This window comes from Chlamydotis macqueenii, chromosome 5 (assembly GCF_036417535.1).
Source record: "Chlamydotis macqueenii isolate bChlMac1 chromosome 5, bChlMac1.mat, whole genome shotgun sequence".
In the NCBI taxonomy this organism is placed as follows: Eukaryota; Metazoa; Chordata; class Aves; order Otidiformes; family Otididae; genus Chlamydotis; species Chlamydotis macqueenii.
In genome coordinates this window covers 48,815,500-48,833,828 of record NC_141560.1, presented here as the reverse complement: position 1 = coordinate 48,833,828, position 18,329 = coordinate 48,815,500, and the positions used below count along the sequence as shown (strand labels likewise).

General features: G+C 44.1%; 1 protein-coding gene across 1 annotated transcript; it reads right to left on the bottom strand.

The window, feature by feature from the left end:
* Positions 1 to 7,744: 7,744 nt before the first annotated feature.
* On the bottom strand, positions 7,745 to 17,249 carry COMMD9 (COMM domain containing 9). The gene is made up of 6 exons (XM_086748903.1): positions 17,131 to 17,249; positions 16,901 to 17,026; positions 16,273 to 16,412; positions 15,462 to 15,496; positions 12,102 to 12,205; positions 7,745 to 11,286 (listed from the first exon to the last, which is right to left on the bottom strand). The coding sequence occupies exons 1-6, from the start codon at positions 17,179 to 17,181 to the stop codon at positions 11,146 to 11,148; spliced, it is 597 nt and encodes a 198-aa protein (XP_086605029.1). The 5' UTR covers positions 17,182 to 17,249; the 3' UTR covers positions 7,745 to 11,145.
* Positions 17,250 to 18,329: the final 1,080 nt, after the last annotated feature.

Sequence of the window (18,329 nt, the reverse complement as noted above, 5' to 3'; positions counted from 1 at the left end):
ACTTTGCCTTTCCTGAGATATTTCTTCTGTAGTTGTCTCCTTGGATGTTGGGATATGTCGTTCAAGGGCGATGCGTCATCTGACTTCAGCAGTGTTCCACTGGATCTCTTAACAGCACTTCCGAGGCTTCTTCAGTGGATTGTGATAGTGTGGTAGATATCAAATAGAAAAGGGTCGCAGAGTGGATGAAGGATGCTGTGGCCATTGGTTAATGTGATATTTAGGCTTATGTTTTCAAGTAAAGTGTTGGGAATTAAAGAGACAGTGAGTTTTCAAGGACATTTTATCTACTGGGAGTGTTTAAACCTGGAAATATACAGTGTCGATAATATAGCAGGATTAAAGCTTGTTGCATCAGAATCAGCACAAATTTTGTTGCCAGCTAGTAGCTAAAGCACAAAGCTCTCATGTAGCAGTTAATTCTCGTATTTGGAGGCCTTCCTTGCTGCCCGCTAAATTGCAAATACTGACTGACAATTGTCTGTTTAAAGCACTGTCTATTCTCAAATCTCCCCTCTGAATTGCTACCCGGATCCCTAGTGCTCTACCCTACCCAACTCTCTGACCAAGTGGCTGAACTTGGCACTGAAATCCGCGGGACCAGGCGCATCCGTTACATACTCTAGACATTGCACGGCTTGGGGATCTAGCCTTTCGGGGTCAGGCCAGGATTAGTAGGTATATTTTTAATATAAGCTATTTTTTTCAGGTGAGTATAGGTATGGATTTTCTAAATCAAAGGTTTTGCTAAGTCTAATCTCAAGGTAGTTAGCAACCAGTTAGTGTCTGTTAAAATAGGAGCGTGGTGTCAGTCAATCTCAGCCTGCCGTGTCTCATCAGTAGGCTGACGGGTGAACATTTTCAGTCTCGTTTTTTGCAACGAGCATAGTAAAATTGATCCCTCCCCACCTCACTCCCTCTCTTTTCTGTAATGCTCCTAGCGCCAAATAAACAAGGCAAGCTGTAGTCACTGGAGCAGTATCGATGCTGTCGTTGCCTTCCTGACAGAGCCTGGCTGGTTACAGAGCCCTGTGGTGCCTGCAGTCGTGTCATGGCGTGCAAAGCCAGGATTAACCCCGGAGAGCCCCAGCCCTGTGTCCCAGCAGCAGATCTGCCCTTCAGGCTGTGCTCCAAACTGGACACGAAGGCGCTAACAAGGCATGAAAAGGAGCTGGGGGGTAAGGGGAGGGAATCTGTGGAGATGGCTTGGGTTTACTTTTGTTTTATTTTCAGAAGCACAGTAGGACTGTGGGGTAATGCAATAGCTGTGTGTAATGACAGGGACTCTAGAGACAAGTGATCTTTTTGGTGATGCACCTGGGGGGGTCCTGATGAAGGGCTCCTGAGGGGCATGAGGGGAGGAAGAGAGGCAGATACACTGTCTGAGAGGCTTTTTTTTTATGATTATAAAAGAGATTGTGCATTTTATGTGTAAGTCGATGTACAGTAGATCTCAAGGGAATAGTAATGGACCCATAAACCTCTTTGTGGGCCAGCCCAAATAAAGGGCAATACCTGAACGCAACCAGTTCATTGCAGGCATTTCTCTGTCAGGTGTGGGATGTCCAAACATCATAAATGCTATAATAAAATGAGGTTAATAAGGCAATAAATGGCAATGATTAAGTCCCTGGTTGATTTCAGCTAAAAATATCTGTATTTATATTTCACTTAGGATGGCTGAAGCCTTATTAGGCCCCTTCCTTGTCCCCTGTATCTGCTTCATCTCAGGGTTATTTGAGCAATACATCACTCCACCCATGAGACATCACTGATATCTGCAAGCTCTGCAGACCCTCCTGAAGTCCTGCTGAGGCTATGCTGCCCTCCAGGATATATTTATTTGCTGTAGCAAATCCTACAGCAAATGACTGGAAAAGACACAACTCTGACAAAAACAAAACACTCTGGGCAACAAGGAGCTAGCTGTGAAAATGAAAGTCGTGTCAGAGAGTCGATCAGAAACACCCAGGCTTGATTCATTCAGAAGCGCCACAATTCCTTCCTCCTTCTGCCTGGGCATGTGCATCACATAGAGAGCGAGGAATTTAAATACACTAAATTTCTTTCCTGCACCCAGCAAATTCACAGCAAGACAGGCAAGGCTAAGGGTCAAGATGCCTCTGGAGAGGTGGAGAAGGGAAGGGGACGTATCCAGGGGAATCATCTCGATAGTTGCCGGTTCATGTGGAAGGTCTGAAATTGAGACAAAGCAAAGGGTTTTTGTTTTTTTTTCCAAAAAAACCAGATGAGCTACTCTTTCATTGTGGCCTTCTCCATTCACAGTTTCTTTCTGAAGCCTTTCAAATAAATGAGGTAGAAGGACAGACTTTTAAAGTGGGTCAGGGAGAGAGAGGTGAAGACTTGCTCTCAGCTATAGACCCCAGCAGGACATGCTTCCTTTGAAGAGCATCGTAATAGTGATTCAGGTTTTAGTTCAGGAGTCAAACCTTGTATTTTGAAAGCTGTGTGTAACTGTGCTCCTGAGGAACTGGAGAGAGTGATAAATTCTGCAAAACACTTTTTTTCTATGTAGGCAGCAGAAAATCACTTCAGCCTGCGCTGTCATAGGGAACACAATACTCTGGCATTGACATCTTTTTCTTGGCAATATGCTCAGGACACTTGTAAGTTCCTTTGCCTACACACTTCAAGAGGCTTAATACCAAGTGGATCAGTTAATTATTCTATCATCTCCTCCAAAATATGTGTAACCTAGCTTTCTACTTGCTAGGCAGAGGTAAAGTGAGATGCTAGAGAGTCACAGCAGAGACAAGCACGCAGCTCAGAAGTTTGCATTTCCAGGCCTTGCTCTCCCTCCCACCCAAGCTACCTGCTTCAGTTTCACTGGGGTGCCAGAGGTGACATCAGGGACTCCAGTTCTGCTATAAAGGCCAAACTCAGTCCCACTGTCCAGGGTCGGACATGGCCCACAAGCCTGGAGAGCTGTGGCTGCTCTCCTGGGCCCTCTTTGTTTCTGCAGCCAAGGAGCTGTGAGAGGTTTCGTTTCTTGTAGGGCATGCAGAGGTCTAAGCAAAGCCAGGCTGTGGTCCAGACATGCACCAGTGCCTACTGGTAGAACAGCCCTATGCTAGATGATACTCCTTCTCCAGAACCCTGCTAATGAGAATAAGCTGCCTGTACTTAAGAATAAATATCATTAGTGACCAGGATATTTATTTTGTACGCAGTGATCACCCCCAAAGATTTTTCCCTCTCTCTAGAAAATTACCATGAATCGAATCTCCTCACCTGAAAGTCGAATTCATTTTCAGTTACTAGCAGACTTCATACCTCTCTTCATTGCTTCAACAGAGGCATTAAGACAGTCTGTGTCTTTTTTTGTTTGTTTGTTTTTGGTACTTTTCATTTATTATTATTGAATTCTTGAAACAGGATGGTGTTCTTTCACTGCCAGAGTGCAGTCTGCTCTGGAGTGGAGGATGACAGTGTGTATGATACAAAATGATTTAAGAAAAAGGAAATGTAGAGGAAGAAGAAATTTTAACCAAAAATGCCGCAAAAATTACTTCTCTTCATGAAAATTGTACTGGGATCCCTTCTGAAATTGCAGATTGAATGGCCCCAGAGGGAGGGTTGTTGGAGGTATATCACAAGTATCTGAAGTTCCGAAGAAAGTACTCCCACCTCTGAAAACTGGACTGTTTCTCTGTGAGATGTCTCTGGGGACACAGTCCACCCATTAAACTGCATACATCTGCCTCACTTAGCTGGGAAAAGATAAGACCACTGGTGTGTCAAGCAACTAGAAAGTCTGAAATCTGGCCCTGAAATAACTAAACTATCTTCTTGATGCATTACAACCAAGGGACGGGATCCTTGTCAGCGATGAGAGTACTGGTGGTAGCACTGGACCCTTGCATGGAGCTGTGAAGACAAGGACTCTGCCTCAGAGAATGTGCAGTCTAGAGAGGTGATGTGCAAACTAGGGCAGAAGAGGGAACAACAGGTGCACCTTGGTTAGATTTCTTGCTTAGCTATTTTATTTTAACTTTTTTTTAAAAAGATAGGAAAGGTTTTTAACTTGTTTGTTGTCTGAGGCCAAGGCAAAAATGTGTCCAGCTTTCTTTTCATTTAAAGGGGCTTTGCTTTGTTGAGAACTATGTTACCACACCCAAAGGGTAGCTTTGAACGTGTCTATTTCAGTGCTTTTAATATTAGTCAGAACTTCTAAGATGATAGCACCAAAAGAAGAAATGAGGTCACTGGAAAGCAATGGGTAGAAATTGTAAATAAGCTTACTTGCAGGGCTGATGTGGGAGATGAGAGAGATAGTGATGTTTGAAGTTTACCATCTGCGCCCAGGAAAAGGAAAAACATCCTGAGACACAGATGGCCAAGTGCACTTTCATGCTGTCCTTTTCACAGAGGAAGAGAAAAAAAATTGTCTCTAAATGCACTTCTCATAACTTTCAGTTACCCAGTGCACTCAATCATCCTTTTGTGTTTCTCTGATTTCGTTCTGATCTTCTCATTATTTATTTGTCACCAGACAAGTCTTTACAAAAGCCTATCAGCTGTCTGTCAAAATCCAGTTCAAACTTTCTAGATTATCCACGACTGTCTGCCATTCTGGTTTAGTAGAGCATGGAATAATACAGACTGTTATTAGCGGATTAAAAAAAAAATAATCAAAAGTAAGGGCCATGTCTGTATGTGGGCATACAAATGAAGTGAATGCAGGAACACGCTTGGGAACGAAGCACATTTGTGGCCTAAATGCCACAAAGCATTAAGGAACAAAAATACTTCGGACAGTGCGTAACTTACTGATTCTGGTCATAAATCTCCAGTGAACTTTATGCAGGCTGAGCCCTGCTGCTACGCGGAGCAGAGACACAGCTCAGGGAGCTTCGCTGGCTTGTATAGTGCTTTGTCTGGAAGTGATGATGACATTTGCCTCAAGACTTACTGATAGAGAATGGGGGGTTGGACACCCCTGGACCTACAGCCACTGATACAGTTGTAAAGATGTCAGCATTTCCAATTAGCCCAGCTCCCTGTCAGTGCAAAGGCCAGGCATTGGTATACCAGTCTTCTCATTTAGCTTTCTTATCTCTTCTTTACAGCATAGTCCAGAGTGTCAAAGCCAAGTCAGTATTTTTTTTTTTTTTTGTAAGGAGCTAAAAAGCCCACTGCAAGGTCCAGATTTTCAATGTAAAGTTTCTCCTGCATCTTATTTGCATGGCTGAGTTATAACCCTCTAAATTACAAACAGAAGCACTGGCAGACTCTAGCTAACAGCTCTAATGGATGCTATTATATTTCTGCTGCTAGTTGGCACTCAACCTTCACTACCTTATCAGCATAAAGGGATGCTGTCAACTTGAAAAATTGTCTTCCTTGGGGGCGGGGGGAAGCCATACCTACTATTGTTCCAAACCAGCCTTTTCCACAGCAGTAACTAGAAGAGACTGAGGATGTGAACAGCGTCCTGTTTAACTGGCTCTGTTCAGTGTTTGCTTTGCATATGTGACAGCGCTTTGTGGCGTTTCAGTGTTGCTGGTGTGCATTAGCACTTCCTCTCTCAGACTGGCAAGATGATGCCTCCTGGGAGGTGGGGTGCGGAAGGGTCAGCAAGGAGAGGGGACGCTTTCATCCCAGGCCTTCTATTAACAGCAGCAGCAGAAGTGAGTGAAAAAGCAACATGAGGATTTGTATGTACATGGAGAACAGATATCAAATATACAGGATGCCATTGTGCTTAGTGCACTGTTTAAAATTGGTTTGTAGCATGCTTGGGAGAGAGGGAACTCTCATCTTACTCCTCCTGTCTTATTTCCTTCTCCAGAGATGATTTTTATAGTGCCCTGCTCACCGCTATTTAAAGACAAATCTATGCAAAACTTGCATTGTCTCATATGGGCCAGTTTGGAAATAGTTCAAGTTGTCAGCATCCCTTTAAATACAACACTGTTCTTTCCCTTGCAGGTGCCAAAGCTCTCTCCGGAGGAATTTGCATCTAACCTGGGGAAAAAAAAAAAAAAAAGGAAGAGTTCCTACTTCTTTGTGATTAAAATGACCGGCACGCTGCAGAGAAGCACCTGCTACTACCATCTCTGCCAGCTTCCCCTAAAATATGCTCAGCTGCCTCAACCCACAAATGTGTTAGCAGATGAGAGACCTTTTACTAACCAGTGAGTAACATCCCCCTTTCTGTTTTGGTGCTGAAGTGGTTGGTTCTGTTTGGGCTCTGGCAGGCACTCGATTGTTTCCAGTTTCTGAGAAGGACAGCCCAGACTGCTGCTTCCTGCCGAGGAACTGGTGAGGGAATAGAAACCGGAGACCAAGATCGCCACCTCCTGGGCAAAAGGCATTTACGCTTCCAGGAAAGTTTCTTTTCTTTCATTCCCTCCTTTCATTCTCACTCGTCTTTCATTGTGACAGTCCAAGGTTGAAGGAGAAGGCTTAGGAAGCTTGCCGGCTTGCAATGCCAGCTCTGACCCTACTGTGGTCCCTCTTCTTCCCGTGAGACTCAGTAAAATAAGACAGTGAATTTATGTCCCAGGGTGGGTATGCTGTTTGTCTTTTTGTTACGTACTTCAGCAGCAGCAATGTCAGCAGCAAGGCTCATGTGCATTAACAACCCCAGAGGTTTACAGAGTGTTGAGCAGATGCAGGAACAGTCAGGCTCTCCTCATGTACTTAAAACGGCCAGGACTGTTTAGCAACTGGCACCTACGCCCAGTGCAGTACAGGCACACTATGAAAGTTAGAGTGTAACACCTTACGTTTCATAAATAGGCATGCCATTTCAAAACCTGAGGCCTACAGTGAGGCTCCTAAGGATACCTATGGATTTTGGAGTGTAACTTAAAAAGTTACATTTTGCACATTCTCATCAGGCTTGCTACAAAAGTCGCCCTGCTGTAGTTTGTGAGGTTTCACTCACCAGTGTTTGTAACACAGCTGGAGAGCTTTCAAGCAGGGGCCAGATGAACGCGAACCTGAGAGTTCTTTGACGATGCTGGGTAGGACTACTGAATGCTGATGGTGGGTGAGTCAGGGTGTTGCACTGTAATGCTACAGGGCTGTGCTAGTGCAGTGATATTCCTGACTCGGCTACTGGAAAGCGGTAAACCAACTGGGGATTAAATGGTATAACGTTAATCAAGTTACACCTTGGAGGTGACAGTTATTCAATAAGCAAAGACCAAATGTCCCAAGCATTATTAACCTCTCGCATTAAAAACAGCGAAAATCAGCAACTACCTGCACAAACTCTGTGTAGATGTGAGAAAAACATATGGCAGCTACTGTAATTATGGTGTCACAGAATAAAGTTCCCAAGGCATCAAGAAGTTAGAAAAGGGTCTGGGGAGGTGGGATTCCTCAACTCCCAGTGCTGCCACTGATTTATTGCAACCGTAAGCACCTCCTTCACCTTTCTACAGCTTAGTGAGATGAATCTTTTAAGGGGTATGTGAGAAAGATTGGTTAATTCATTAAACTGGTTACTGGGGTTATGATGACTCAGAATAACAACAGTTATAAAGCAACTGAGGAAATTATACTGTTAGAAAAGTTTGTCCTAGTACCGAGAACTGAGATTAAGTTGGGCTGTTGTGATTTTTAAGACAGATGTCATTCACTTAATATGAAATCTATCAGATTTCTTACAAAAAAAAAAAGCCTTTTTCAGTCCTAATCTGGGCAGTGGATCCCATATATGTTATTAAATATAAACTCTGTTATCTCCAGTGAAAATTAGATAGCAAACAAATTGAAATAACATTTTTTACTTAGGTCAAAACAATTTAAACCAGATTACTAGTAACAAAATAACTTTCTTGAAGTTAAATAATAACACTTCAGTTATAAACAAAGCAAAAACTTTGTATAGATGATAGTTTTGAAAGAGCTTGAAGGTGTAAATTTCACAAATTAAACCCAAAACTTACTTAAACATATTACACCTTTACCAAACCATCATGAGTCTTGCAAAGCCTTCTACTGTTTTAAACCAATGTTTAAAGATCATTAATTGAAGTGGATGCTAGGAATTATAAAGGCATTTTCTTCCTAAGTTCTTCTTGCTCTCAGTCACAACATCTATACAACTTTTAGCTTGAACACCTTGAAGTACACATTTTCTTGCAGTAAGAAGGAGTAAAATTTTGTTTTGAATAATACAAAGTAGGATTTAATGTTTTAAATGCTTTTTCATCACTGACACAGTCAGATCCAACACAATGTCTGAATTGTGAAATTACAATTTGAATTTAACTTGCATACTTGTGTTTTACAGATAAATTTATCACTCTTTTGCTAAGTGTAATTGAGTTATCACTTGATAAACAGTGCACACGTAGCAGGCGGTTTTGCTGTTCTTCAAATACTGGAAGGAAGATGGAGTTTTTGAGCTCCTCTTCACAATGAAGACTTGTGGTTTCCTGGGAGGAAGAGTTCATTCAGGTGATTCACATACTCACAGCTGTATTCTTTACTAATGACCTTGGACTATTCTTCTCCAGAGATGAATAATTGTAGTGACCCCATTCAAAGGAGATGCAAACTGTAAGTGAAGAATGGCCGCTACGATACCGAAAGGCACAGAACACAGAGCTTATTAGGCTTTGCCATCAAAAGTGGAGAGGGATTTCACTGCTTCAAAGTACAAGGGAAAAAACGGACAGAAGTAAGCTAAAGAGGACAGTGTTGGCACAGGAACAAGCTGATAATAAAGTAGTGCTGAATATATTTAGGCTAGCCTACCAAATAGCAGCAGTATGTGGAGGGAGCATAAAAATCTGTTTTTAAGGGCGCAATCATTTTATGACAAAGATCACATATGATTGCCTGCAATAGCAGGCATATTATTCTTTCTCTGTGTAGCAGTCTCCTACACAGGAGGACTTTAATGTGAAGTGCTCTTGCTGGTTGGGTAATGACAGCCCTACTCAGCCTCTCTTGTTTTATAAACCTCTTTCTGAGCAGTCTCAGCTATTCTGACACAGGCACTAAGAGCCAACAAGAGAATACCTAACACTTTAGCCAAAGATTTGAAAGCAAGCTCTCACAGCCTTCTAAATCGTGGGCTAGAAAACAGCAGTATCTTCTTGCAGAATGACTTGAGACACACCCCTTGAAGTCATCAGACATTTGTCATGCCTTTGATCCAGTGGACAGCCCTCTTTATTAAGTTTCCATGAGCAACTTTTAGCTACCTGCAGATAGTGCCACTCTGACACTAGAAAAGCCTTTTCAGGTTTCAGTCTTTCTTTTCTTTACAACTATTCTATAGTTGTACAGTGGTTTCGTATGAGACCTTCATGCATCTCTCAGTTTTTCATTTCATTAGGCCTATAACATTTTGACTGTAACTTCAGTCTTTACTTCAAGGATTTCCTCTGCGTACTGACTTCCTCAGCAACTCTAACACGATGAGTGAGTACTTCATTATGCATTATTTACCTCCTCAGTGATTCTGACCTCCTAAAAGAAACAGTGCAACATAAACTACTTAAGATTTTTTTTTTTTTTTAAGGCTAGGCTGCAAAGGCAACTAAACTCCCTCAAACTGAGGAAGTCTGTTACAGATGTTTTTGACAGCTTGAATCTTATGGAAGAGATTCTTGAATATCCATTGTCTCCTTTCAGATTTTCCTATTATATATGAAATTTACCAGTTTACCTTGACACTGTACTAAGCCTTACAATCTCTGCTCAAAGTAGACCTTAACAAGTGACTTGTCATATATCTCATCTTGATGCACAAGCTGTATTACACCAGTATTTTTTAAAGGCACAGGCTCCACTTAGACTCTAGCCTGCATTCTATGGAGACGTATAAAATTAATTAACAAAGCTCTGTAGTTTATGCACACTTCTTGAATGAGTTCATGTTTCCAAACACAAGAGACAGTGTTTTGTCTTGAAGGAGAACCACATGTTTTATGAAAGGTGAGACTTTGACAAAACAATGCATTTGGATCCAGTTTTCCAGTTTGGAGCACTATAAAAGCTCATTAGAAAGAAGAGTCTGTATTTTGTTCATTTTCTGCACTTACTCCTCCACACTTTCCATGCACATATATTTATAAAGTTTCAGATCAGGGTCATCACCTGCATGGTGATGGTGTCCACAGAAAAAGGTGCCCAGAAACTGTATTATAATGAAGAGAAGACAGTTTAAAAGATTAATGTATTTGAACAGGAAAACAAGAGATCCCTCTTCAGCAACAAACATGAACATCCATTAAACCAACCTAGAAACTAGGCACCATCACAAAGAGGCTGATATAACCTAGGACAACATCTTATCTAGACTGAAAAGGATTCACAAAATCAATTAGCACTTCATTTTTTAATTAAATGAACATTTATACAAACAAACAACAGAACACTTTGGGGAAGTATAGGCACGTATTGCCACAGAAGGGTTTCCTACAGTACAGACAACAGCCATCAATTCTTTACTTTCCCAGTCTGGGTTTTGTGCAGTGAAGACAAAGCCCAGAGTCCAATAAACCCAAACATGAATTATCTGAAATCCTTTTTTCTTTTCAAACAGAAGGAGGAAATTACTTGCTGCTAAAGATGTTCAGACTAGTAATTTTGCAAATGGTGCTATGAAGCTGATCAGAAGGGAATGTGTTGTAGCATAATTGCCCTATTTCAAAGCATTATCCTATAATAACAATCTGCAGCACGGCTGTGCTTCACTGAGAGGGAGAGAGTGCTACATCCAGCAGGCACCTCAGCACACGCACGTTCCAGGGAGAAGCACCCTCCTTGTCTGCTAATGCTGGAAGGCAGCCCATTAACCAGCTCGAGCCATTTAGATCCTAATTTCAGGGCAGCGAGATAGCACTTGCTTCATTGGCTGCAGCTATTTGCTATTTCCAGTTATAACCCTTGTGATTAAGGCAAGGTCTGAGCCCTCAAACCCTTTTCTGAAATAGAGACTAGCTTTTATTCAACAACGTATCAGGAAAACACTTTTTGGCATCAGACCAAAGGAATGTTTAAGTGTTAGGTTTTCAAAAGCTATCCTATTAACTCAATAAAGAAATGTCTTTAATTTAATAATCAGAAAACATGTTACACTAGGCTGCAACTTATGGGAGCTGCAGGTGGAGATTACTTCCCTTCCTCACTGCTGGAATCCATGCCCTTGAGTACTCATTTGTTTGCAACAGCAGAAAGTTGGTCACGGATCCTTCCTAGACCTTCTAACATAGTGTCCAGGGTTTCTTTGCTCAGTTCCACAGTCAGTGCAGAAACAACAGGACTATTTCCACATAAGGCAACATCTTCCTGAATCTGAAAACAGGAATGCAGATGTCAGCTCTAGGAAAAAAATCATTCACATGTTTTTCCAGTGCCACTACGAAAGTCAGTGTTTAATAGATTCAGAAAAATGCTTTAAATTTGGTATCCAGCTCCATCGTGAAGGACTATGGCAGATTTTTTGTCTCCCTAGGGAAATGCACTCCCATTGACAGAGTGCAAGTAAGCATATACTGCCGTAAGTACGGGGAAATTCTGAAGAGACTCATGGCAGGAAGACACATCCATATCAAAAGCATCTTAGCAGATACAGCATAGGATACTTAACCCCATCCCACACAGAGAAATTAGATTTTTTTTCTCCTCCTCTGAAACACACCCATCCCATTTTTACTGTTTGGGGGGATCCAGAACTCTGCAGAATATAAGCAGTAAGTTCAGCTATACTCCCCAAATGGTAGATGTGGGCAGTGAAGGAAGTTATTAGTAATCAAAAGTCATTTCTCAACTAATGCAGTCAGCTAAACATGCTGAGGAGTGGCTTAGAATTAAAGGCTGATGACTTCATAATTTATCTTCCTTCTTTCTGTAGAGAACAATGGTGATCAGGAAGAAAAATGCTGCCTTCTTGCATCCTCATGCAAAGAAAACTCTCCCTTGCAAGGAAAAGAGGGCTTTCATCATAGACATCATTCCCAGGCTCTGCAGTATTTCAAAGATAATCTCTGAGAAAGTCTGGTAATTGCCCACCAGGCAACAGGCAAGCACCAGATGCCTGTCTGAACTGTTTTGCACTACCACTGCTAAGTCAGTTTTGATCCTGTATCCTTTACAGACACTGACATTACCTTTAACTGAAGCAGGCAAGTAGGGACTGCCATTCTGCTGATACTGTCTGAAGATGTCTTGACGTCCACCCTCCAGTCCATGTCGACCAGACGAGGCAGGGAGACTGAGGGATTAAAAAAATGGGTTCGTTAGGCTCGGCAGCACATGATGACACCAGACCCTGGAACCTGTGGCTATCACCATGTACATGCTTCTCCATTTCTGGCCTTGGGAAGTGTACAACTTTAGCACTACTACATGGTTTCACATCATTTTTGCTCTGCAGTAAGCCATCTCTGAAGGTCTCTTCATGACACTGGAAGGACAAACAGGGTTCTCCCATCATCACATGCAAGGATGGTACAGTGCAAGACAAACACTGGTAAATTCCCAAAGCAGCTGGGAGCAGGAACACGTCTTCTCTACCTCTTCATCCCTTGCCTTGCTGCCTGCAGCACTCAACTAGTGCTCTGGGACCTACGTGCTTATTGCTTTATTTTGGAACTGATAAGCACACAAGAATGCTCTTAAAATACAGCTGTATAACACATGTTATTTCAAGCTCCCCAACCTGTGAACCAAAGCATCCTGCAGTAAAGCATATGTATTGGTAAACATGTCTTGCCAATTTGTTAAAAATACTGAAGGTATCATCCTAATTAGATGTAGCCTAACAGAAATCATTCAACAGTCTGGTGCAATACTGACATCAATAGTTCAGGGCTGGAGACACCATGAGCCTTCCAAGGGAAGGAGGACAGGTCTGACTTGGCTGCCCTGCTGAAAAATTTGTGCAGTTATCTCCTGCAGAGAGGAGGATATTCTCACATGATAGTGTGTACTTAATGGAGTTCACTGCACTACAAACACTCAAGAGTCCCTAAGCATTGTGCATTAAAGTGAAACTGAGGCAGGTATTTAGATGGCTGGCATGCAGATATCTTCCCACCATGTTTGAACAAAACACAGTTTCCTACTTTAATTAAAAAAAAAAAAAATACATTTTAACTCAGAAAAAAGAAACAGTATTGACATTTTAATCTCAGATTTACAAGTGTCTTCTCATCCAAACTGCAAACCAGAGGAAAGCGTAATTACTTATCCAACTAGATAACAACAGCAAGTGTTAAAAGACGATGCTTGAACACTTGACTGCCCAGTAGTAAAGCGCAATTTACCAACATAATCCAGAAATTTGGAAAATGTCTGTAAGGTAAATTCATTGTTTAAAATATATGTAACGAAAACAAGTTGTAAAGTGCCGTTTAACAGGGTATACTTAAACACATTCCCACTTTGGTACTGTCACATTTATAAGACTTGGAACACCTCTTGCACCTTTTTTCAACTTCATTTTCTGGTAAGAGCTGAGCTGTACTTCCTGTGTTCAGAAGTGCAGCATCCAGTTTCCTGGGAAAACCAGTAAATTCTCACTAGAATAAATCCACACTAAGGACCTGGAAACAAAGACAAACCCTTTTGGTTTGAAAAGGGCATTTGCAGCTAAGGGGCTTAACTGCTGTAACTGTGTCAGAATAAATGGCTACAGGCTGCCAGAAAAAAAAACATTGCTCCTGTTTATGTCAGCTAGGGATTTTCAAAGAAGTCCAAAAGAAATGTAGGACAAACCCCATAAAAGATCTTTAAGAAGGTGATCATTTATTCCCAAACTCAATTTAAAATCTCAGCTGAGGTGCTTGGTAGGTTTGAGTGTCTTTGCAAAGCCTTATTGAACCTGGGTGGCAGCAGTTATTTGACATCTATTTAAGAGTACCGAAGGGCGATGAAGAGGCAAAGACTAAAAAGTCTGCTGCGTGCTAAGGAAAGAGCTGTCTCAATAGGCAGCTGCAGCCTTCTGGATTCTGTCTATCATAAGATGCCTAGTTTCCTCCGCAAAGGTTGATCACTAGCCTTCCTACTGACTCCAGATGCTCAAGTTGCTTCCTAACAGTGCTTACAGAAATTTCTCTTTCTATCTGGGGAAAGGCTCTTCCTCCTCCTCCTCCTCCTCCTGCTCCCCTGAGCAGAGCTCCAGGGGGCAGCGCAGAACCAGCTGCCTTGCTCTTGCTTTTGGAACAAATTCCAGTTCACGGTCTGCCAGGGCCAGCATTTGGCACCACTTCCAACAACATAAACCGCATCTGTTTAGCCTTGTATGTTAATTTGCAATGCTTGATTGCCACGACTTGGGAGGGGCAGAAAACCATCCATGTTTTTATGTTAACATAGATCAATCAGTCGGAATGTCTGCTCTTTAAATCACTACCTTGGTCCCTATGTAATGTATTTCAGATATTTAATGAATCCAATACTAAAAAAATCCATCATTTCTTAGAAGACAATCTAATTCCAGCAGGGTTAAATACTCATCTAATGAATAAAGAGACATGAGTGTCAGAGCAGAGATCCTGAGCGGTGCTCTGAAAGCCACACAACCAGCCTTGCTTCTAAGTGTGAAGACCTAGCTAGTGGGTCATGCTGATGCGTCATGCTTGCTCTCATTTCCCCTAATGCATGACAGCGTTAAGGATACAGGGAAATGCATTATGTGTCTTGGTAACGCTAAAACATTGTTCAGTGTAAGCAACTGCTGTATTTACTGTATTAGCACTACACATTGGTTTCTTCCCTCTCCCAATTTATACTCCATTAAAACTTTGAGGGACAGTGTATTTCCAGGTCTTGCCATACTGTGTAGCTGTTGGACATTCTCTCCTCTGCTATGTATCAGCTCTTATTTGTAAGCCTACAAGTGCTACAGTTGTAAAGAAAATCTCTTGGGGCGAAAACAAAGTGCTGTAGCTACATGGAACACCTAACTGGGATGTAACTCGTCGCCCACGAAGCTGTGTTAAAGTTTGCACCTTAATTACATCATTGTTCAGACAGGTGAGGAAAAAGCAGAGTTATGAATATATGCAGTGTATTTCCTGATGCGTGGAAGAGAAAGAATGGACAGAATTGACTAGATGCACAAAGATAAGATATTCCCCAATACATACATATCCTTTGCACTGCACAGTTACTGAACATGGACATCACTTCATGACCTGAATGAGGAAGTCAAGTACTTCACTTTCAAAAGTTTTGCAAATAAATATTTGCTATACGCTGCACTATGCAAGACAGCAACAGACTGAGCATTAAATAGAACTGCTTGAGGACTGGAAACAATTTAGCACAGCAGCACAGATCTGAATACAAGCTTACTGGCCTTTGCTAAGCTCTGTGGTGCCACAATCATACAGCTTCATCTACCGTAAATGATGGTATCCCTGTGCAAAACATTACGAAAATACATTGTGATGCACTATTCTAAACTCTAAGCTCCAATGACCTCAGGAAACATTAATTGCACCAAGATGTCAACTACTACTTACTCTGACTTGCTTGTGCTTCATTCCTCCAAGCAGAACTGTGAAAAAGGGGAGAAGAGAAAAACAGTATCAGCAGTGCTTTGAAAAAAAATCAAACCAAAAAACTAGAAAGAAAAAAAGGTAGGGAAAGCATTCAGAGTGGCTTGTCTCTGACAGAAGGGTCACCAGGGCTGCAACAGCAAGCTGAGGAGAGAGACTGCCTATGCTACAGAGTGCCGAGGAAAGGCTGTCACTGGTGGGCAGTGGTACACAAACTGGTGACCAACTACTGGTTCTTCTGCAAGTGCAGCTCACTTATGCCATGTACGCTTCTCCTCAGTTTTATCAAAGCAACGGCCTACCAAGCAGTGAGATGTACAAGTATGCAGAGCTGCTATCCTCTGCCACCACCTCGCGTACGCTCTACTGCATACAGTGCCTCCGCACCTAAGCCAAGGTGGTAAGTGGACAGGCATCTAGATTTTGTAGTGCTGAAATCCAGTCCTCTAAGTTTTATCCTCATCTGTAGCATTTTTCCACCACACAGGTGAGTTGTTAGGACAGAAGAGGCTTTGCATTACGTGAATGAGGCCCACATCCATTCCAAAAGTCTCGGGAAAACCCTTTGTACTCACGGCTGTATTTTGTTTGCCATTCCACTCAGATTATGTATTTCATTCAACTCTGCTCATCCCAACCTGTGTGATTATGCCCAGGGCACTCACTGAATTCATAGAAACAAAACTCTGCATGCTGACAACTATCCACATATCAAGCCAGATACATAGGCTTTAATTTTCCAGGTGAAAGCAAATGGCAGGTGGGTAGCACTCACATATTCTCCAAGATTATCTTAGTCAAAAGGTTTTTCAGATTTTGGTGGAAGTTTTCTGGAAAGAGAGACAGGATATCTTCTGCCCTCGTCAAGCCGCGGTACACAACGTGTCTGGTGAGGTTGTGCAAAGCAGATACCAGCTGTAGGAAAGGAAGAGGAGAAAGGGCTCCACTGGGTTGAAAAGCTCTCCGTACAGCTCGGACAGGCCTTCAGCAGCCTGGAGACACACAGCTTCTGCAGCAAGACTGCCAGGGCCTTGGACATCCAAGCACTGCCCGACAGCCTTAACAGGCCAGGAGCTGAGCTCCTCGCTGTCCTCTAGCACGCAGCCTCATGCACTTCCCTTGTGCCTCCCTGTCAGGCCGCTCCGGGCCGTGCCTCCAGGGACGATAGCTTTTACGGAACACACTTAGTTTTTGCGGTCCTTCGGAGCCCCACGGCGCCGCGTATCCTCCCGAGGGCCCGGGCCAAGCCCCGCACCGCTGCGGGCCGCTCCTGCCGGTTCCCCGCTCCCCTCCCAGTGAGGCCCAGGCGGGCAGCTCCCGTCCTCCCGCTCCTTCCTACGCGCCCCCCGTTTGCGCACAGCTCTCCCTGCCGCCGGGGCCCGGCGCTGCCCTGCGCGCCCTACCTGCTCCGCTTCCTCGGGGCCGGCGGCGAGGCCGGGGCAGGAGCGCTGCGCCAGCGGGCCCAGGCCGGCGGGCGGGCTGGAGAAACACTCCTGGCACAGCTGCCGCACGGCGTCCTTCGACGGCGCCTGGCGGGGAGCAAAGCGGGGGGCGCTCAGCCGCAGCCCGGGAGAGGCGGCCCCCGCCACCGGGCCGGGCGCCCCGTCCCCCGGCAGCTCGGCGGCCCGCTCACCTTCAGCAGGCTCTGCAGGGCGGCAAACTCCCCGTCCCGCAGCGTCGCCATCTTGGCGCTGTCAGCTGAGCCGGGCGCCAACCTCCCCCTGCCGCGCCGCCACCTTCTCGGCGCTGTCAGCTGAGGCGGGCGGGGGCGGGGACGGGGACGGGCCCGAGGGCGGAGCGGCCGGGCAGGCCGGGCGCTGTAGTCCTGCCGCGTCGGCAGAGGCCTCGCCTTGTTGCGGCCTCGAACCGCGGCGCCATCTCGAAGCTTCAGCGGCCCACTCTGGGCGCCGTGGGGGCAGGGTCTGCAGCCGGAGCCCGACACAGTAGCGGGACCCCAGTGTGGGTAGGGAGGTAGCAGGGACAAGGGCAAGCAGTAAATATCTTGCCAAGTCCTTCTCCTCAGGGCTGCTCTCGATCCGTTCTCCCCTCAGCCTGTATTTGTGTTTGAGATTGCCCTGACCCATGTGCTGAACTTTGCCCTTGGCCTGGTTGAACTTCATGAGGTTTGCACGGGCCCACCTCTCCAGCCTGTCAAGGTCCCTGTGGACGGCATCCCTCCCTTCCAGCGTGTCGACGGCACCACACAGCTTGGTGTCATTGGCAAACTTGCTGAGGGTGCACTCTATCCCACTGTCTATGTCATTGACAAAGACGTTAAATGGGGCCAGTCCCAATTCCGACCCCTGAGGAATGCCACTCATTAGCAGTCTCTGCTTGGACATTGAGCCATTGACCCCAACTCTTGGAGTGCAGCCACTCAGCCACCTTATCCACTGAGTGGTCCATATCTTAACAAACTGTGTGTGTCTTTCACTTTATAAAGGATTTCAATAAGTCGCAGATATTTCCTCATTGCTACTTCTGTCACAGCACTCCCATCTCATTTCCATTTGTGTTGTTCTGTGAGCAGGATAACACACGGTAAGAAATGCCAATATGTAAATGCTGTTTGCATTGGGCTTTGCAGGCTTGGCAGGGAAAAGGGCTTCCTCTTGCAGAGGAACTGATTTCCCCCTCTCATGCTGGGAAACTTTAAAGGGTAGAAGGATCCAAAGGGAGAGGATTTTATTTTCCGTCATTTTTCATGAACAGCAGGAAATGAGGCTCTGGGGGAACTATTTTGGGGTATGAGTTTACTATCTGTGGCCTCTTGAATTTAATCAGTATGATTGATCAGTTTGGAGAGCTACCATGTATTTGTGCTGCTTTCTC

Excerpts from the sequence above, each read along its gene's own strand:
- COMMD9 (XM_086748903.1), bottom strand. The coding sequence starts at position 17,181 with ATGGCGACGCTGCGGGACGGGGAGTTTGCCGCCCTGCAGAGCCTGCTG. Across the intron at positions 16,413-16,900 it reads GCCCCGAGGAAGCGGAGCAG|CTGGTATCTGCTTTGCACAA; the intron begins GTAGGGCGCGCA and ends CCTTTCCTACAG. Across the intron at positions 12,206-15,461 it reads TGAAGCACAAGCAAGTCAGA|TCTCCCTGCCTCGTCTGGTC; the intron begins GTAAGTAGTAGT and ends TTAATCCCTCAG.